Source organism: Scomber japonicus, chromosome 16 (assembly GCF_027409825.1).
Source record: "Scomber japonicus isolate fScoJap1 chromosome 16, fScoJap1.pri, whole genome shotgun sequence".
Taxonomy (NCBI): Eukaryota; Metazoa; Chordata; class Actinopteri; order Scombriformes; family Scombridae; genus Scomber; species Scomber japonicus.
The window spans coordinates 16058959-16075259 of NC_070593.1; the positions used below are offsets into that span (position 1 = coordinate 16058959).

Below are 16301 nucleotides of genomic sequence, written 5' to 3' on the forward strand. Positions count from 1 at the left end.
ATGTTAGATATGCAGTTTACTCTTCTTCTTGACCTACAGTTAATACATTTTTAAAGCAATTAAACATGTGACACAGCAGGCAACAGTGGTGAGACAGCATAAGTAAGTGAAAGAGGTGCATGACTCAAATTGGCACGAGGACCGAAGACCAAACAGCATGTTGGAAAAAATAACATCTGAGCACTTTAGACATCTAAAATTAAACTCAGGCTGTCCAGATCCACGTGCATGTACTTCAATTTTCCTGTCTCTCATTACAGAAAAAGAAACAGTCCATGCACAATCAGAAAAGGCACCAAAGTGTTAGGGATCAACCACAAAGAGTGTACATGATAAATCATTAAAGCATCACACTACAGGAGACTAACATAAGTAACTTTCTTAAAGTTCAAACGACGAGTCAAATAAAATAAGCATAATACTGCAGAGTCTACTGCCCAATCCTTGCACAGAATCAAAATGTTACACTATGAGTACAACAACTATTGATGGCCCACAGCACAGTAAATACATTTATAAAACATAATTCATGTCTCCAGTGATGCAAACAATACTTCAAGTGCAGTTACGATACATTTTTAAAATTCAGGATAAAACAGCCATCCATGATCAGTGTCCAAGAGTCAATGTCTCACACTGAAATGTTTCCTGCAGAAAATAACTGCAGCTGCATTAATTATATTAACATCTTTCACTTAAAATGGAGCAAACCTGAGGTCATGTTGCTTCACAGACAGTACTTTGTTGTACTTTGTGCAAGTGTTTTGGGGCAGGGGAGCAAGATGTAGGCTTTTAACATGATGCTTTGATTACTTAAGAACCACAAAAATCCATTTTTTTTTGACACAACATGACAGAGGCATTAAACAGTTTTCACCTTTTTTTTGATTTGTATAGTGAGAAACCACGTTAGAAACAATAATAAGATAATTTAACTCTATGGTGTGTTTGGGGCACTGGTCCGCGAAAAATCTAGCACAAAGGAGCTGCAACTTAGATTCACTTCCACAGGTTTCAGCTCGCCAAGAACCACCTACCAAACTGAAAAAAGGCACAGCATTGTTTCACCAACAAGAAAACATGAAGTCACATATCAATTTAACTGCAATCTCGCTTTCAAGAAATCATGTATCATCTGTACGGTGGTACAAATTTAGAGCTCACTAAACAGTACCCACATCTAGAATTAGCTGAAATGTTAAACACTAATATCTGACATAAGAAACGCTGTGACCTTAACAGTTGCTGTCTGTGATTTGTGGCAAGAAAAATTGCTGCATGTTCCCTCAAACACGTTAGTTTTCGTGTTTTTAACAAAAAGTCCTTCTCAGCACTCTGTCTCTTTGGTGTCAAAACAATCCTGCCTCTGGAGGCGCCGTCTGTCCTTGGCTGACTGGCTCTGATCTGTCAGATCCTCGTAGGAGGATTTCGTAGCCGACGAGCAGGCTCCTGCGGTTGTGAAATCTTCCGACAGGCCCTCCTCTCCCTGGTGAGAGTCGCTGCTGGTGTCCTCCTGGATGGTGGCCATCCGCGATCCCCCTGCGCTGTCCGGGGTGGGGGCGTAGCTCGGGCCGGGGTCCTGGGTACTGCTGCCCGCGGGAGTTGCCCCGGCCTGGCTCAGCTGCTGAGACTGCTGGGGCAGGGAGGAGGGCGCGGTCCGGCCTGCGTAGGAGGAGTGAGGCTGAGGAGGCTTGACGATGCGCACGGGCGCCGACTCGAGCATTTCTTGATTCTGAAGAGCAAAAACAACGTGTGAGACAGCGAGAACAAAAACAAAAAAAAAAAAAAACTGACGGTCTTTGACTGAAGTAGGATCCATTCCATTTTTTACTCCATTCTGTGCATTTCTCCTGAACTTTACATGACGTACAATAGTTTTATTATCATAATATTATTTCCATGATTGTTAAAGAGAAATTCTGTAATTACTATTTAATAGTCATCTCTATCCCCATCATCACCCCTAATATCCCCATTAGAAGTGGGAATGAGTAAAACATTAGACCCTCCTTGTGGTGGACATTTTGCATTGTAAAACAGAAGTGTAACTAATATTAATAATGGCTGAAGTCCATAGGGGCATCAGAGCCCTGCTGCTATGCCTGCCAGCTCACATGCAGGGCTGACAGGCTCACTGACATGAAATTAAGCTATCATTAATTGTATTAGTTACTCCAGTGTTAAGTCAAAATGTCTACTGCGAGGAAGGTCTACAGAGGAATGTACCCTCAGTCTCCACGTGTTTCCAATCAAACCTAAAAAAACAGACTAAACAGCAAACAGCCATTAAAAAAAGGATTAAAAAAAGAGTAAAAAAAAAAAAAGAAGGATAACACCTAGATGACATTAACCTCTTCTTGTTGTGGCTTTAAACAGCAACAGATGCAAACATAAAATGTCGACACACACTGCATCCGATATCACAAAAAGACAACAAGGTGAAACCTGTTCAGTCCTCTCTCTGTTTGAATACTCCTAAAATGCAATCTTGCTTTCTTGAGGTAATTTCTGATCTGATACGACTCTGCATGGATGACATCTGTGCAGAGGATGATATTAGCCTCAGTATTCAGTTAGCCTCAGTTTAAGCCTCTCTCGCTTCATCTCTCAGATGAAGGACGCAGGTGAGTTTGAGAGCTGGAAATGTGCGACTAGATCAGTGATTACATCAAGGAGTGAACGACTGCAGGAGTATCCCAAACGTTGGGCCACTGACCGTGCATCATTATCATCATCATGGATTCAATGGAAACGCATCGCAACACCAAGCCGTAGCACAACGCACTCACCTATGGCGGGAGCTCTACTACAAACTTCCACCATCTGCTGCAGTTCCAATGAGGATGGAAAGGGGCCAAGGCAAAGAGTGATGGACAGGTCATTCAGAGCTGGAGCCCAGCAGTGACAGTGAGGCCTGACTGCTAACTCGCACTGCTTCATATTACAGCTACCTCTTTGTGGTTGCAAAAATATGATTTCTTAAAAACTTTCAAATGATTAAAAAAGACAGATATATAGTTAATTTTAAAAGTCTTGAAATGAACTATTATTTTTAAACATTTTTCAACTTACTGCCAAATATAGTGGAGATAAGTTAGGTGTAATGTTTTTCTCTCTCAGCAGGGTTTTGGATAAATGTTGACAGACTGTGCATGTCTTGAATAAACCTTTATGTGGCCCTCTCCCTTCCTTATTAAAATATGTCAGTGTGTTTCATAAAGCATTGTGGGATTGGTTTAGTTTGGTTAGTGTGGCAGCAATGCTGGTGCACAAGATCATATACGAGCACAGTATCAGGGAGATGACAAACTTACATTTTGAGGGTAGTAGATGCACTTTGCGTTCTCCTCATACTGCTGGTCAAGTCGTTTGTCCTGCATAGAGAAAACACAAAAAAGAAGCATCATCAGCACTTAATGAAGTCAAGTTATATACCGTAGCTGGTAAAGAAATATATCGTCAACCACAGAGAAAAAAAGAGCAGTTCTAGTGTGCTAGTGTAAAATGATTACTGTCAGTTTCTTACCACACAGTGAACCAGGATACTGAGAGGAATCCAGAAGATGAGTGAAAACACCACAACAGAGCCCACTATGTTATCAGCCAGGAACTTCCCTGATGGAGGGGTGGGGTTAAGAGATGGACATGCACAATAAATACAAAAATCACAAGACTCATTTTCCAATTCATATTCCTGTTGTGAGAATGTAGTGCTCTGTACACAACTTACCGAATGTGTTAATGTCCAGTTTGTCAATAAAATCCCACAAGCGCTCGATCACGTCCTGCACCTGCTTCATGCACTTCCCCTGTGATGACAAGGAAGTATTAACATTCTCCAAACAGCCAACACAGCAACTCTATAAAGCCTTTGCTATGTTTGTTACATTTTCTAAGTGTTTCTAGTGCTTAATAAACATGATGTAACAATGACAGGATCAGCAGGAATCAACAGGTGGGGGTCACTCACGCCCTCGTCACAGAAGCCCACAGTGCAGGGTTTTCCCTTGCGGAGGAAAAGGAGACTGCCGTTGCTCTGGATGAAAGGAGCGCAGGTGCCATCTTTTCCCCTACAGCACACTTTACAGGAATCCTCCGTTTCTGCAAACAGGGAAGAAAATTTACTTGAAGAGCATCAGTTTTGTATCTTTTCAAAACTGTAATAAGTATTTGGTTTATTAACAGTGGTAGTACATACTACAAGATTCATTCAGTAAGGACTCTAACAGAAAACGCCCATTAGACCTTCTGGAGAAAAACCTCTAAATGTAAACTATCTGAAGAAAGTATTTGGTTTTTAGCTCAACAATAATATATTTGAGGGGCTTTTTAAAAAAAAGGGTTTGTAGAAACTTCTCATCCACTGGAGGACCCTTCAATCCAACTGACATTGTATTTTTCAATACCTAATACTTAATTTGATGTAATATCTCAAGGTATTATTTCTATATTCGCCATCTTAAAGTTTCCTGACTTCTATCTATCTATCTATCTATCTATCTATCAGTTTGGGCTCTCTGGTATTTTTTTAAATTGCTCTTTACCATTGCAGGCACAGGACCGAAGGTTCTGCACAGCCTCACAGAAAGGGTTGCACTCTCCGTTGCGACACAGGCCATTGTCGACACACACAGTGTCGTCCTTGGCGTTTTCGGGAGGTGGGCATTCACTGCTGTTGCCTTTTATGTGAAAGAAATGTTGAGAGTTGAATCACTTGTCATTGTGACATCATTACAAAACCTACTACCATTTTTCACTGATCATTGTTTAAAATATTACAAGCAGCCTTTCAAAAAGTGCTTGCTGCAGTTCTTGTTTAAGAACAGCAGATGGCGCTCACCTGTGCAGGAGGATATGCCTTTACAGGTAGCATTGATTGGTTCCTGGCACGTTGTTCCTGCCAGCTCATACTTGCAGTTCCTACAGCATGGACTGTTTCTGTCACTGTGGAGAAGACAGAAACATGAACGTATGTGTGATTCGAACTCAAGTTCAATAAATGAATTATTTGCACACATTTGAAATGGAATCATCTGTAAAACAGTGATATTGTGTCTCTTGGGTTTCATACCTGCACTGAACACCAGGTTTGAACTTGCAGTCGGATGAGCAGCATTGGTCATTGGTGAGGTGGAGTAGCCCAGGGTCACACTCCTCCCCTTTTTCCACTCTGGAGTTCCCACATACCTTACTGTTCCTCTCCTTGAAGCACACAGGAGCCTTGAACCGTAACGTCTTTCCTATGGAGATCTTGCTGCAGTTGGAGAAACGCTTTGATGGGAAAGGAGAAGAAGACAGGGGTTATATTTAACTAGGACTGGAGGATTTTGGCTCAACTCTAAGAGGTGATGGTGGCAAAGGACAGAAGTAAATCAAATGCAAACATTTCTCAGCAGTTATTTGCTCAATTTCTTCCTTCCTGTTTTTGACAAAACTGAGCCTGTATTTACAGGCTTCATCGCCTTGGTATGCATTTTTATTGATGCATATCAATGATTTAGTTTTAAACCCTACAGATATTGCCAAGTGCAGTAAAAGTCACAAGAGATAAACAACACCACTTTGCACCTGCAAGAAAAGTCAAATGCATATTAGCCGTTGAGGCCAACGGCGGAGGAGGCACATTAACTGTGGTGATATTTCACAGGAACAACTGAGTCACACTTATCCAACATTGTAGATAAGAAATAGTGTTCACATATCACACTTTACATCATTAAGTCAGTGTATTTTCTTAACTGGCAGTATAGTTGGTGGTTAACATTAACTAAATGTTAATGTCAAGTCTGTATATAATGTTTTACTTGTTCACTGATAGTGTGTGTACCTTGTTGTTGACATGGTCTCCGCTCACAGCAATAGGGTACATGACAAACTTCCCCCCATGATCATCACTTGGAGCACAGTAACGGATGTTGTCAGGATCATGCTCTGCTCCAAAATTATGGCCCAGTTCATGAGTGGTCACCAAATCTGCCTCCTGTTGGAACCCAAACACACCAGATTTATTCACGATAAACAGTTAACTAGTGTGTCAAGGAATCAATTAAGAACAAATCACACATTTCTATCAAGGAACGAACAATGAAAGGCTGACACTGTGTCTAAACTTGTAAGATGCGGGTGTTAAAGAAAAGTCTTCAAGTGAGTACAGTACATTGTCCTAGTAAATAACCTAAACTGATTTTATGTGCAAGAAACTTTAGTTGTCAGAATGCAGCAGAATTCTTTTTTAATAATAGTGTGTTTTTTTATGTTATTACTCATAAACACCCACACCAAAAGTATGTCTGCTCTACTCAGACTTGGCAGGATGACATGTTGTGTAACATCCTGGTTGGAACTGTGTGCACCCCATAATTAGTTATATATGAAAGATAATGACTGAAAAAACACAGTGAAACAGACCTTTGTTAGGATGGTTTTGCCGTAGTTATTGGTGCTGGTCAATCCTGTATTGAGGTAACTGGGCTTGGCATTGGCAGTTGGGTAGTATGCTGCAAAATAACACAACCAAAAAGAGATGTTAGTGTCTGTTTGGCTTTACAAAATTACAGTTTTTTATTACAATACAATAATATAATCTCTTTACATGACTCGATCATAGATGGTCTTTAAAACATGATACACAAACTTCACAACAGAGAAAATTATAATAATATTGTCAATATTCCACATGTAGATATCCATTCTATTTATCATATACTGATGTTTATATTTCAAGATGTAGATGTATATATTGTCACAGTCACAGGTAGTCTTTTATGTTTTGATTTCCAATCACCAAAAAGGCAAGTCGTAGCTAATATGAGCCTGTCAGACGCCAGAGAGAGAGTGTAGAAGATGAGGAGAGGAGAGTGGCCTGCTGCTGATAGTGCCACTTTTGTCAGTAGCTGGAAGACTTCAACCTCAACAAGTCATTTTATCACTACTGCCTGTGCTGTGATAATATATTGTATATAGAATTTAGTGGTGAGCTTATCTAAATGAAAGCATTTCATCGAAGGGCGTTGTACTTACGTCTGGGGCAGAGGCCCCCCAAGGCCTGAGGTTTAGAGGGGGCCACGTAGGCGAGCCCCAGTGTGCCCTCATCGAAATCCTGGTAGGTGAACAGGTGGGCCAGACACACAGTGGAGGCGTTGTCTGCTATGTCTGAGCTGAATTGCTGAGGGACACAGGAGACCATTAGTTATCAGCAGTTTTACATGTAAATATTACAAAAATATTACATTAATATTTAGAAGAGCTATAATTGGTTTGTCCTGGTAGGCCACTGGTTAAGACACATGTCACATAATTGCAATGCATACAGAAGTGTATTGCATTCACTTGAAAAAAATTAAAAAAGCTTGGTTTTTCTGAGTAATTGTTAATGTTTTTCTGAATTAACAAGATAATTTTCCTGTTTTTCTGGGTAATTGTTTTCTGTTTTTCAGAGTCATTTTTTCTGAATGAACTCAATACCTCAAAATCCTGCAAGAAGCTCCCACCTGCAAGTAACATTAACCTACTGTTGCTGCTCCTAATCTACGGAGAGAGATCTGTCTTTGTGCACCCTAAAAGGAGTAAGACCTGTGCGCTCCTAAACATGTGTGTTAGTGCTTGTGGACTGTGGTAACTCCTCCTCAATGATTAATGAAACCCTACCTCTGGAGGGTCGGACTCATTCATCCCTCTGTATACAGCAGGATTAATGAGTCCTCTGTATACAGCTCCATGCATTTTGTGCTCAATAACAGCAGAATCTTGTCATGTCTCAACCCAAACATGAAGCCTAACTTCTAACAGCTGCAGGAAAATAATCACATCAGATAGAGGGCATGGTGTGTGCCCCTATTCACACACCAGCGGCAGACCGTTTCATGACACTGTGGTATACGAAGAAAGTGTAGGAGTACATCACAGAGTCCTGAGACCAACTATGACTTTCACATTATAACGTCACAAGGCCAGACCTCTAGGTTTCATGTTATAATGTGGTTAGTTTTACGTTGTAACTTGAATAGATGTTCAGCGCTGATGTTGTTTTTCTTTTTCTGGTGTGACAGAAATACGTTTCTGTAGTTAAGGAGCAGCAACAGTAGGTTAACGTTATTTGCAGGTGGGGGCTTCCCACAGGATTTAGAAGTATTGCGTTAATTCAAAAGAAATTACTCAGAAAAACATTACTCAGAAAAACAAGAGCTTTTTTATTTTTTCAAGTGAATGCAAAACACTTCCACACCCTTGCATGTCATGTCCTGGTCTTTCTCTCCCCTCATATCGTGTCATCTCATCATTAAGTGTTGCTATTCAATGAAGGCATAAAATGGCCCAAAAAATATATTCAAAGACAAAAATGCTTTTATTTGTAATACCACCTCCATTTCATGTGTGGGATCTCATGCCCACAGAATAGTCAGAATAGGAATATATTTTCTATGTGTTGCTTTCCTACCTCCAGAAGTTTCTTCACGTCCCAGACTTCCTTTTTTGGGTTGGGACTGTTCTCCATATTATAGTGGCGCCAGTTGGAGTGAGCACGGCCAGAAGGAGGCCTTGTCCACTCTTTGTGGATAATAATCTGAAAATGGTAACCAAAGACACCATTTATGAAGAATGCATCATATGTAATTATACAATTTTAAATCATTGCAATGTCACAAATCTTCGTGGAAAAGTTTAGAATATTTTCGACATCTGTTGCGATATAAAATAATATTACAGTAAATTGCAACATAAATTGTCAGTGGTTGCCTAGCAGCCAACCAGTAGCAACAGCTTAAAAACAGTATTTTTAGAGAGGACCATATGATTTTCAACTTGGCGGAATCCTAAACATTTCTGAAAAGGTAAAAAGTGGGACATTACAAGTTATTTTTGATATATATGGTGAAGAAGATAAGAAGGAAAATAACTCAGAGTGGCTTAATAGATGCATATCTTTTCAGTGACAAAGCCTGGGGACTCATAGTATTACAAACAGAGTCTCCATTCATTACCAAAGCCTGTGGAACAAATTAAATTCCCCCACGAGGCACACACAAAAGCTTTCAGTTCCTCTTGAAAATGTATTTCTCAAACTGACTGAGGGACGGTGTTATTCTCAGCTTCATTTCCAGCAGTCACACAGTCACCATGCTGCTGAGAACAGTGATGTTTGATGCCACAACACACACACACACACAGACACACACACACACACAGACACACAGACACACAGACACACACACACACACACACACACACACACACACACACACACACACACACACCTGATGGATCTGGACCCCGTAGCCTTTGAATTCATCATTCCAGGTTGTATTTCTATAAATGTCATCGACACGATCAATCAGCTCAATCTGAAATGAGAAAAGAAAAAGAAAAATCATATAGCAATGATCATCACATAAAAATAAATAAACACTGCATTTAATTATTTTAACCTTCTGCGCTTTATTCGACAAACTGATTTTAGATTACAGATTTGTCAATTATCCTCTAGTTCTGTGGATGCATGTTAAACCTTCACATGGCCATTCCTTTTCTGCACTACTGAATTAGGTTTTATACACAAAATGATAAAGTCTGACCAGGTAGTTGAGAGTGACGCTCTCTTGTGCACGGCCCATATGTTTGAAGAAGCGGTAATCTGCAACTAGCAACAGCGGGCAGGTGTTCTTCCTGTGGTCGTGGGCCTGTCTCTTCTCTCTGTGGTGGTACCCTGCAAAGCAAGAGGCAGCAGGAGCAGCTTTAAGAGACACGTGCACGAAGGAAAATGTTCACAAAAAGCAATGCCATATTCAAACATGTAGGTCAAGAAGAGTAAGCTTTACATGAAGATAGATACATAAGGACATCAAGAAGTTACACAATGAGGCCATGCTCCAGTATCCCACTGTTAATTGCCCTCATTTTCACATTTAGCAACACGTCTTCTTTATTGTTTGCCTGTGAACTGATTAAGCTCTGCTCTTCAAGCCAGAATTAAACCATGGTTTACCTCTATAGGAGAGGCTTGAGTGTGTAATAATGAATGTGATATCCTGACAGCTAGGCAATGTAGCCTCAGTAAACTAAAGCTGATTTCACACATAGACTGTGCAATACTACTCAATTATTCAGCTAGAGCAGAGCTTTTCGGGACAAACTCAAAGATTGTCAGAACAAAATAATTCTGTGAATCATCCACTGCTAGAAAACATGACCACACAGATTAGGCAGTGTTCATGATGCAAGACCTAACATCTGTGGTACTCAGTTTCAACTTTGGAAATGTTTTGGTTAATGGGGCAACTAGCAATTATTTTCATCAGTAATAAATCTGTTCATTATTCTTTGATAAATCGGTTAGTCTAAACAAATTGTATGAAAATTTCCCAGAGACCCTTAAATTGCTTGTTTAGGTGAACCAACCATCCAAACCCCTCAAAGTATTCAGTGTATCCTTAATATTCACAAAATCTACTATATTTCACAGCGATACATTATTAATAATCTGATTAAGGGGTATGATGATTGAGTATCAGCCATGATGTGATGTGACGGACCCATACTGAATACGTTTTCTATGTCATTGTCATTAGAAGACTTTATGTTTCCACTATCACTTACATTCATTCCATTACAATACATCACAGTGGGCTGCGGAATCAGTTTTTGGTGCCACAGCAAACCCTGAAGTTTTCCACACAGAGATATACTCTGATTTGAATTTTGGAACAGATCGCACTTGGTATCTGCAAGGACCATGTGAGTTGAGGTGTAGGAAAACAATACCAGGGGACAGAAAGTTGGATTTGTGCGTCTGTGAAGCCTCCATGTTCTGTCTTCTAAATTACTCGCCTCCATAAGTGTTGAAATTCAGAATTCAATTACGTAAAATTGAACAGAGGTGATAGGATAATATTTTAGGGATATCCTCAAAGAATGAGGTATGAGTGCTGCAACATAATAATGTGTTGCAGACTCATTAATCCAATAAATTAAATGATTAAATGTAAATATTCAGTTATTGTGTATTTTCACATAAAATACACAACATATGTTAGAATGAATTCCCACAAAGTATGTATGCACAGGAACTCGGAAAAACGACTCATAGCATCATACATCTTAAACTCTTTAAACAATCAGTTGTTGAGGAATAAACAAAAAAGGAAAACTGGAGGAAATCTCTGTTGAACATTACATCATACACTTGGCTGTACATTGTTCAGGAGTGTGGGTGTACGCTGCTCTGGTTTCTACAACAAGCAGTGGGAGACCAGTGACGACTCACCAGTCTTCTCATTGGGCAGCGGAGCCTCCATGAATTTTAATTCCTCCTCCATAAGAACCTTCACCTCAACTCATATCACCAATGAGTGCTTTCAACTGGGAGCCAGTGAGAGGTGTTTTAGATATCTCCTCAGGCACATTACCACTGTCATATGCTTTACATTTACACAGCAACACAAAAGAAGAAAAAGGCATTTGCTTTTTACATAATACCCTCTTGTCAGTAGTGTGTATGTGCACAAAATAGGCTAGATTAAAGCTTTTATTAAAGTAACCATTACAGAGTATAACACCCACCTCCTTTGTCTCACTGCTACAGCCTCCCCCTTCCTTCTCTCCACCTTAAACATTTGTTTTACTCCTACTCTTTTTTTTATCTCTTCTTAACCATCCACCAACAAGAGGACAGAGTCTATTAGTGATCTTAAACCCCTCATACACTCCTTCTTCCTCCTACATATTTCCACAACAGACGATTGAATAGAAACCCGCACACATACGTAGGCCTCGCCACAATCAGAGAGGAGACCAGACAGCTGAACTCACCATTTATCGCGTCCATCTCCTCCTTCTCGTCCCAATCCCTCCTGGCCGACTGAGGCAGCAGGTCCTTGTTCTGTGCATGGACGTAACCGCACACTTTTGGAGAGGCGATGCGGCTCAGATTCTTGATGTCTTCAGAGCGATAAATCAGCAACCTGTCATCGCTGGCAGAGTCTATAAACCTCCACAAGGGCTGCATGGCCAGGGAAAGAGAGGTGGCATTAGAGAACGAAACAGAGGTATCAGATAAGAGCAGATAAGAGATGAAGAGAGAGGGGAAAAGCAACAAAAGAGAGGAAAATATAAATATAAAGATATAGATGATGATGATGTCATGGACTGATGATTATACCAATTTTATTGATGCAAAATATGCTCATTGTGAGATAAACTGGGCTACAGGGCAGTTACTACTGTATGCAATCATGTCCTTCTCCAGTATCAGCATCTATTAGAAGCTACTGAACAACATTATCAGAAACTGCAAGCTGAAAAGATTATAGCAATAAAATAAAATAAGTAATCAATCAACATACAAGATGGCAGAGTACAAAGAGACAAGTATAAGCAATATTGCACTCAACAATTAACTGAAATACAGATGTGCCAAGTAGTCATTTTTATAATGCTGAGTACAGCACTGTAGTACTGTTTCTATGAATGGTTTTGGAAGCACTTAGACTGCATTTAGCCTTTTTGCCAGTGCACCCAGCAGAATATTTGAATGTGCATGCAATACTTTGTGGCTTTGATATTGCTGAGAGAGCCTTGCAGGGTTCAATAATGTGGCCTCTCTATTATCAAATTTCAGTCAAATGCCTTGGATAAAACAGCCCAGGGTTAAGTGTCTTACAAAAAAAGGACAGTAAAGGGTCAATTACGCCTCTGTGTAAAACAACGGGCCTCTTGCAAGAACCACTCATGCAAACAGATCCGTTTTAAAGAGGCACTTTAATTTGATTTAAGAAAATTTGTGGTATTCATCCATTTTCTCGTATGTTTTGTCTGCTGATTTCTCACAGTATGACTTGGAGCTCCGCTGTATGAAATTTTTCCTTTTACTCTTTGATGATATTTTGGTGAACGAAACTTGCCCACAAACAGAACTGAACACAGCCTTATACTGTAATTTTAGGGCCATTGATTATGCTAAAAGGTTAAATCACACAACAGGTCTCCTACTCATGAACGGGTGACATTCGACAGGTTGAGATAAGAGATTGGGGCAGTTAAATGAGTTTGTTGAATCTAACTTGGATCACTTATACAAGCAAACCTCACAGAAAAAAAATGTTTTAGGATAAATATACAAACATGTTCCTGCTTTGTCCCCAATGACTTTAAAGGCATTCCTTACCTCTACATTGTACTCTGCTTCATTGGTTTGAATGTGAGCAGAAAATTCATCTCCGTCTATGTGTGCCTGCACACGAGAGTTCTCTTCTCCTGCAAACACAAATGAAATAAAAGTTATTTTTAATCAATCTGAACTACAGCCAGTAATCTATTAAAACGACTCTTACCTTTCTTGCATTTCACACAGCACTTTGAAAAAACTTGAACAGCAACAACCGCTCCTCCCTCCTATGTCCCACCCCCGCACTCCCCCTCCGCAAATCATACACAAAGTGCTTCTGCTATTGGGTCAATCACTATCATCTTAATTAAACTATATCTGCATGGTGCAATTTGTGGAAGAAAAACAAAATCAAAAAGGTGGGGAGAGGGTTTGGGGATAAAAAAAATTCTGCAGAGGCAAGAATACAAACACCAGAGGGTGGGTAGGGGGCTGATACCTACTGTGCCCCCTGTCAAGTCGCACCCTGTGTAGTCAGCATCTAGTCTTATTATGCGTTATTGCTCATATTCATTCAAAAGTAGCATTTATGTGACCAAGAGTTCTCAGATTGAGATTTTAAAACGTTTTCAGACATGCATGTATGTAGAGCTTATCCTGTTTTCCCACACGCAAACGAAGACTCTTGTAAAATGTGGCTTCAGGGAAAACATATTTTAAAAAAAGACCTTCACCATCCACTCACCGACAACATGTCCCGTGAAATAGTTCTGGAGCGGGACATCAAATTTTTCCTCATTCCCGTGTTTATCAACAAACACAGCCCGGAAGTCCTCCGTGAAAAGGTCTGTGTTGGTGGTCAAGTAAAGCTTGAAATTTCTGGAGTCAGGTAAAGAAAACAACATATCTACATGAATCCCAACATGATGCCATGAATCTACATACATGCTTTAAATACTGTGAGGAGTCGCACAGAATTTGAGTGTCTCTTTTCTGATCAAAGATTTTCAAAGTTGACATCATCAAGTCTATCTCAATACAACACGTACATATTACCATTACCAACCTGTAACAACAGAGTAATAAGTTGCTGTAATAGTACTTCCTGTCCATACTAATCCCTTCTTAGTGCTACTCTAATGTAAGGGAAGGACAACAGAATCTATTGTCCTTGTTGTGAGCAAAAAGGCATCCCAAAGATCATCTGAATCTAATACAAGGTTTCTTCAAGGTACTTTAAACCACTTCTCAATTTCACATTTTTGTGAGTTCTTGCCAGCTGTTCATAACAATACTTCCTAGTAACACAATCAATTAACGTGACCTGGACACAGCTAAGTGATAGAACATTTACGAACAGGTTAATAAAATATAAAATAATCAGTTTTTGCTAACTCTTTCACTTCCCCATTATGAGTTGATGAACTTCACTGCTACTGTAGCATGTGGCAGCAACAGTGTTTGTTACAGGTCCTTCAACACAATTCACTGTCACACCAGTCTCACTTGTAACATATAGATGTATAAAGTATGACAGGACAGACAGAAAAAAAAAAAAAAGTTTTAACTAATTTCACTGACTACACCATGCAAAAAAAACTTTTAAGCTGAGACTGGGACTAGGACATTTTCATAACTTTTAGGACCTATTTTATTTTAGGGAAGTGAATTCAATGCTTTTTAAAGACCTTGCAGAAACCCTGACAGATGACTATTCAGCAACTGTAGTTGGACAAATCAAGATTATACATTCCAGTTAGTCTTTTTGGTACAAATATTAATCATTTTTTTGCTTCTATTGGTTGTTTGATGGTTATGAGGGTTTCTTTGCTGAGTTGCAGAGGACAGAGAGCAAGGAGGGACATTTCCTCCTAAAAAGTATTGTTATTTGAGAAGACATCCACTTAACCTGACTAACATCAGCTATGTAAGCAACATGCTAGGTTTGACTATTGACTGAACTTGGAAATGCAATTTTTAAAACTGAAACAAGGACTGTGGGTTGTGATCCATAATTATTACTTTGAAGTTGCACTAAGAAGGGATATTTTAATTGCTAGTATGGAAAGGTGGATCTATAACTTCTTTAAAACATCATGTAGGAAAATGCAGCATCACGTTGAAGCGGGTGTAAATAAATGAGACGTGAGGATGCTGCTGTACCTTTGAAGGGCTCTAAAGCTAACCAGCCGCTCCAAGTGAGACTGGGTGTGGACGTCTCTCTTCCTTACAGAGTGCAGCTGCAGGCTCGACACCGGCAGTACCTCAAAATCTGACAGCATGGAGCTCAGATCATCTGGGAAAACATGAAAGAGCGGCTATGGTCATTCACGACGCTTTTATTCATTTACCGGTATCACGATTATGATATGCTCCTGTGTAGCGCCAAGCTCTGTCTTTACCACTTTAATAACAATATCGACAAAAATCGGTGTCAATGTATATAAAATAAAACATAAGCAGCATAAAGTTACAATACTTATTCTTCCTAAAGCAGAAGTACATTTAACGTGTCAGTTAGCTTGCTGTGTTACTTACCGAGCTCCGGGCTTTCTTCGCGGCTCTCCTCCTCAGTTATTCTGGATTTAAGGGCACCGTTGACCCAACAAGGGGCCAGAAGGGCTATTAAGATTATGTTTCTCATTTTTAGGCAGTTAAGTCCGCTACACTAGAGCTATCATCATTCCGGACTGGTCTGTTTGTGGTTTCGATAGCTAGCTGAGCAACCCGGAAGAGCACAGAGTGGAAAACATCCGCCTTTTTTTTGTGTCCAACTTTATTGAGAGAACGTGAGGTACATTCTTGAGAATCTAATTCAATCCAATACAACAGACAGCTCTGCTTTAAATTGTACTATTTTGAAGTTTATACATTTTCAGTTTTTGTTAACGTTGTCAAGAAGGTGATAATTCTGCTTGAAGTTTATTATTGAACTTGGTGGTGGTGTACTGAATTGAATGGTGTTCCTAATATTTTGTCGACGCCATTAACAAACATGAGATAATATAATAATACATACAAATAATAAACACTCAACATAATGAATGAAAACTATATCAATTAAACAACAACATAGAGTTAAATGAAGACAACAATTCCCACAGCCTTCTTATTAGTGCAATATTTAATGGTCTGTATACTGCTCACATTGTTTTTGACAAACTGAGATGAGTTTTCTTTGTTGGCAAACTTCCACTTTTGA

The 16301-nt window shown here is 39.7% G+C and overlaps 1 protein-coding gene across 1 annotated transcript; it reads right to left on the reverse strand.

The window, feature by feature from the left end:
• Positions 1 to 39: 39 nt before the first annotated feature.
• adam17a (ADAM metallopeptidase domain 17a) lies at positions 40 to 15826 on the reverse strand. The gene is made up of 19 exons (XM_053336357.1): positions 15638 to 15826; positions 15263 to 15395; positions 13845 to 13978; positions 13160 to 13248; positions 11806 to 11995; positions 9573 to 9703; positions 9255 to 9341; positions 8438 to 8563; positions 7021 to 7165; positions 6409 to 6497; positions 5828 to 5980; positions 5072 to 5271; positions 4841 to 4944; positions 4545 to 4679; positions 3971 to 4101; positions 3731 to 3809; positions 3527 to 3615; positions 3315 to 3374; positions 40 to 1732 (listed from the first exon to the last, which is right to left on the reverse strand). The coding sequence occupies exons 1-19, from the start codon at positions 15741 to 15743 to the stop codon at positions 1328 to 1330; spliced, it is 2586 nt and encodes an 861-aa protein (XP_053192332.1). The 5' UTR covers positions 15744 to 15826; the 3' UTR covers positions 40 to 1327.
• Between the last annotated feature and the right edge of the window lie 475 nt (positions 15827 to 16301).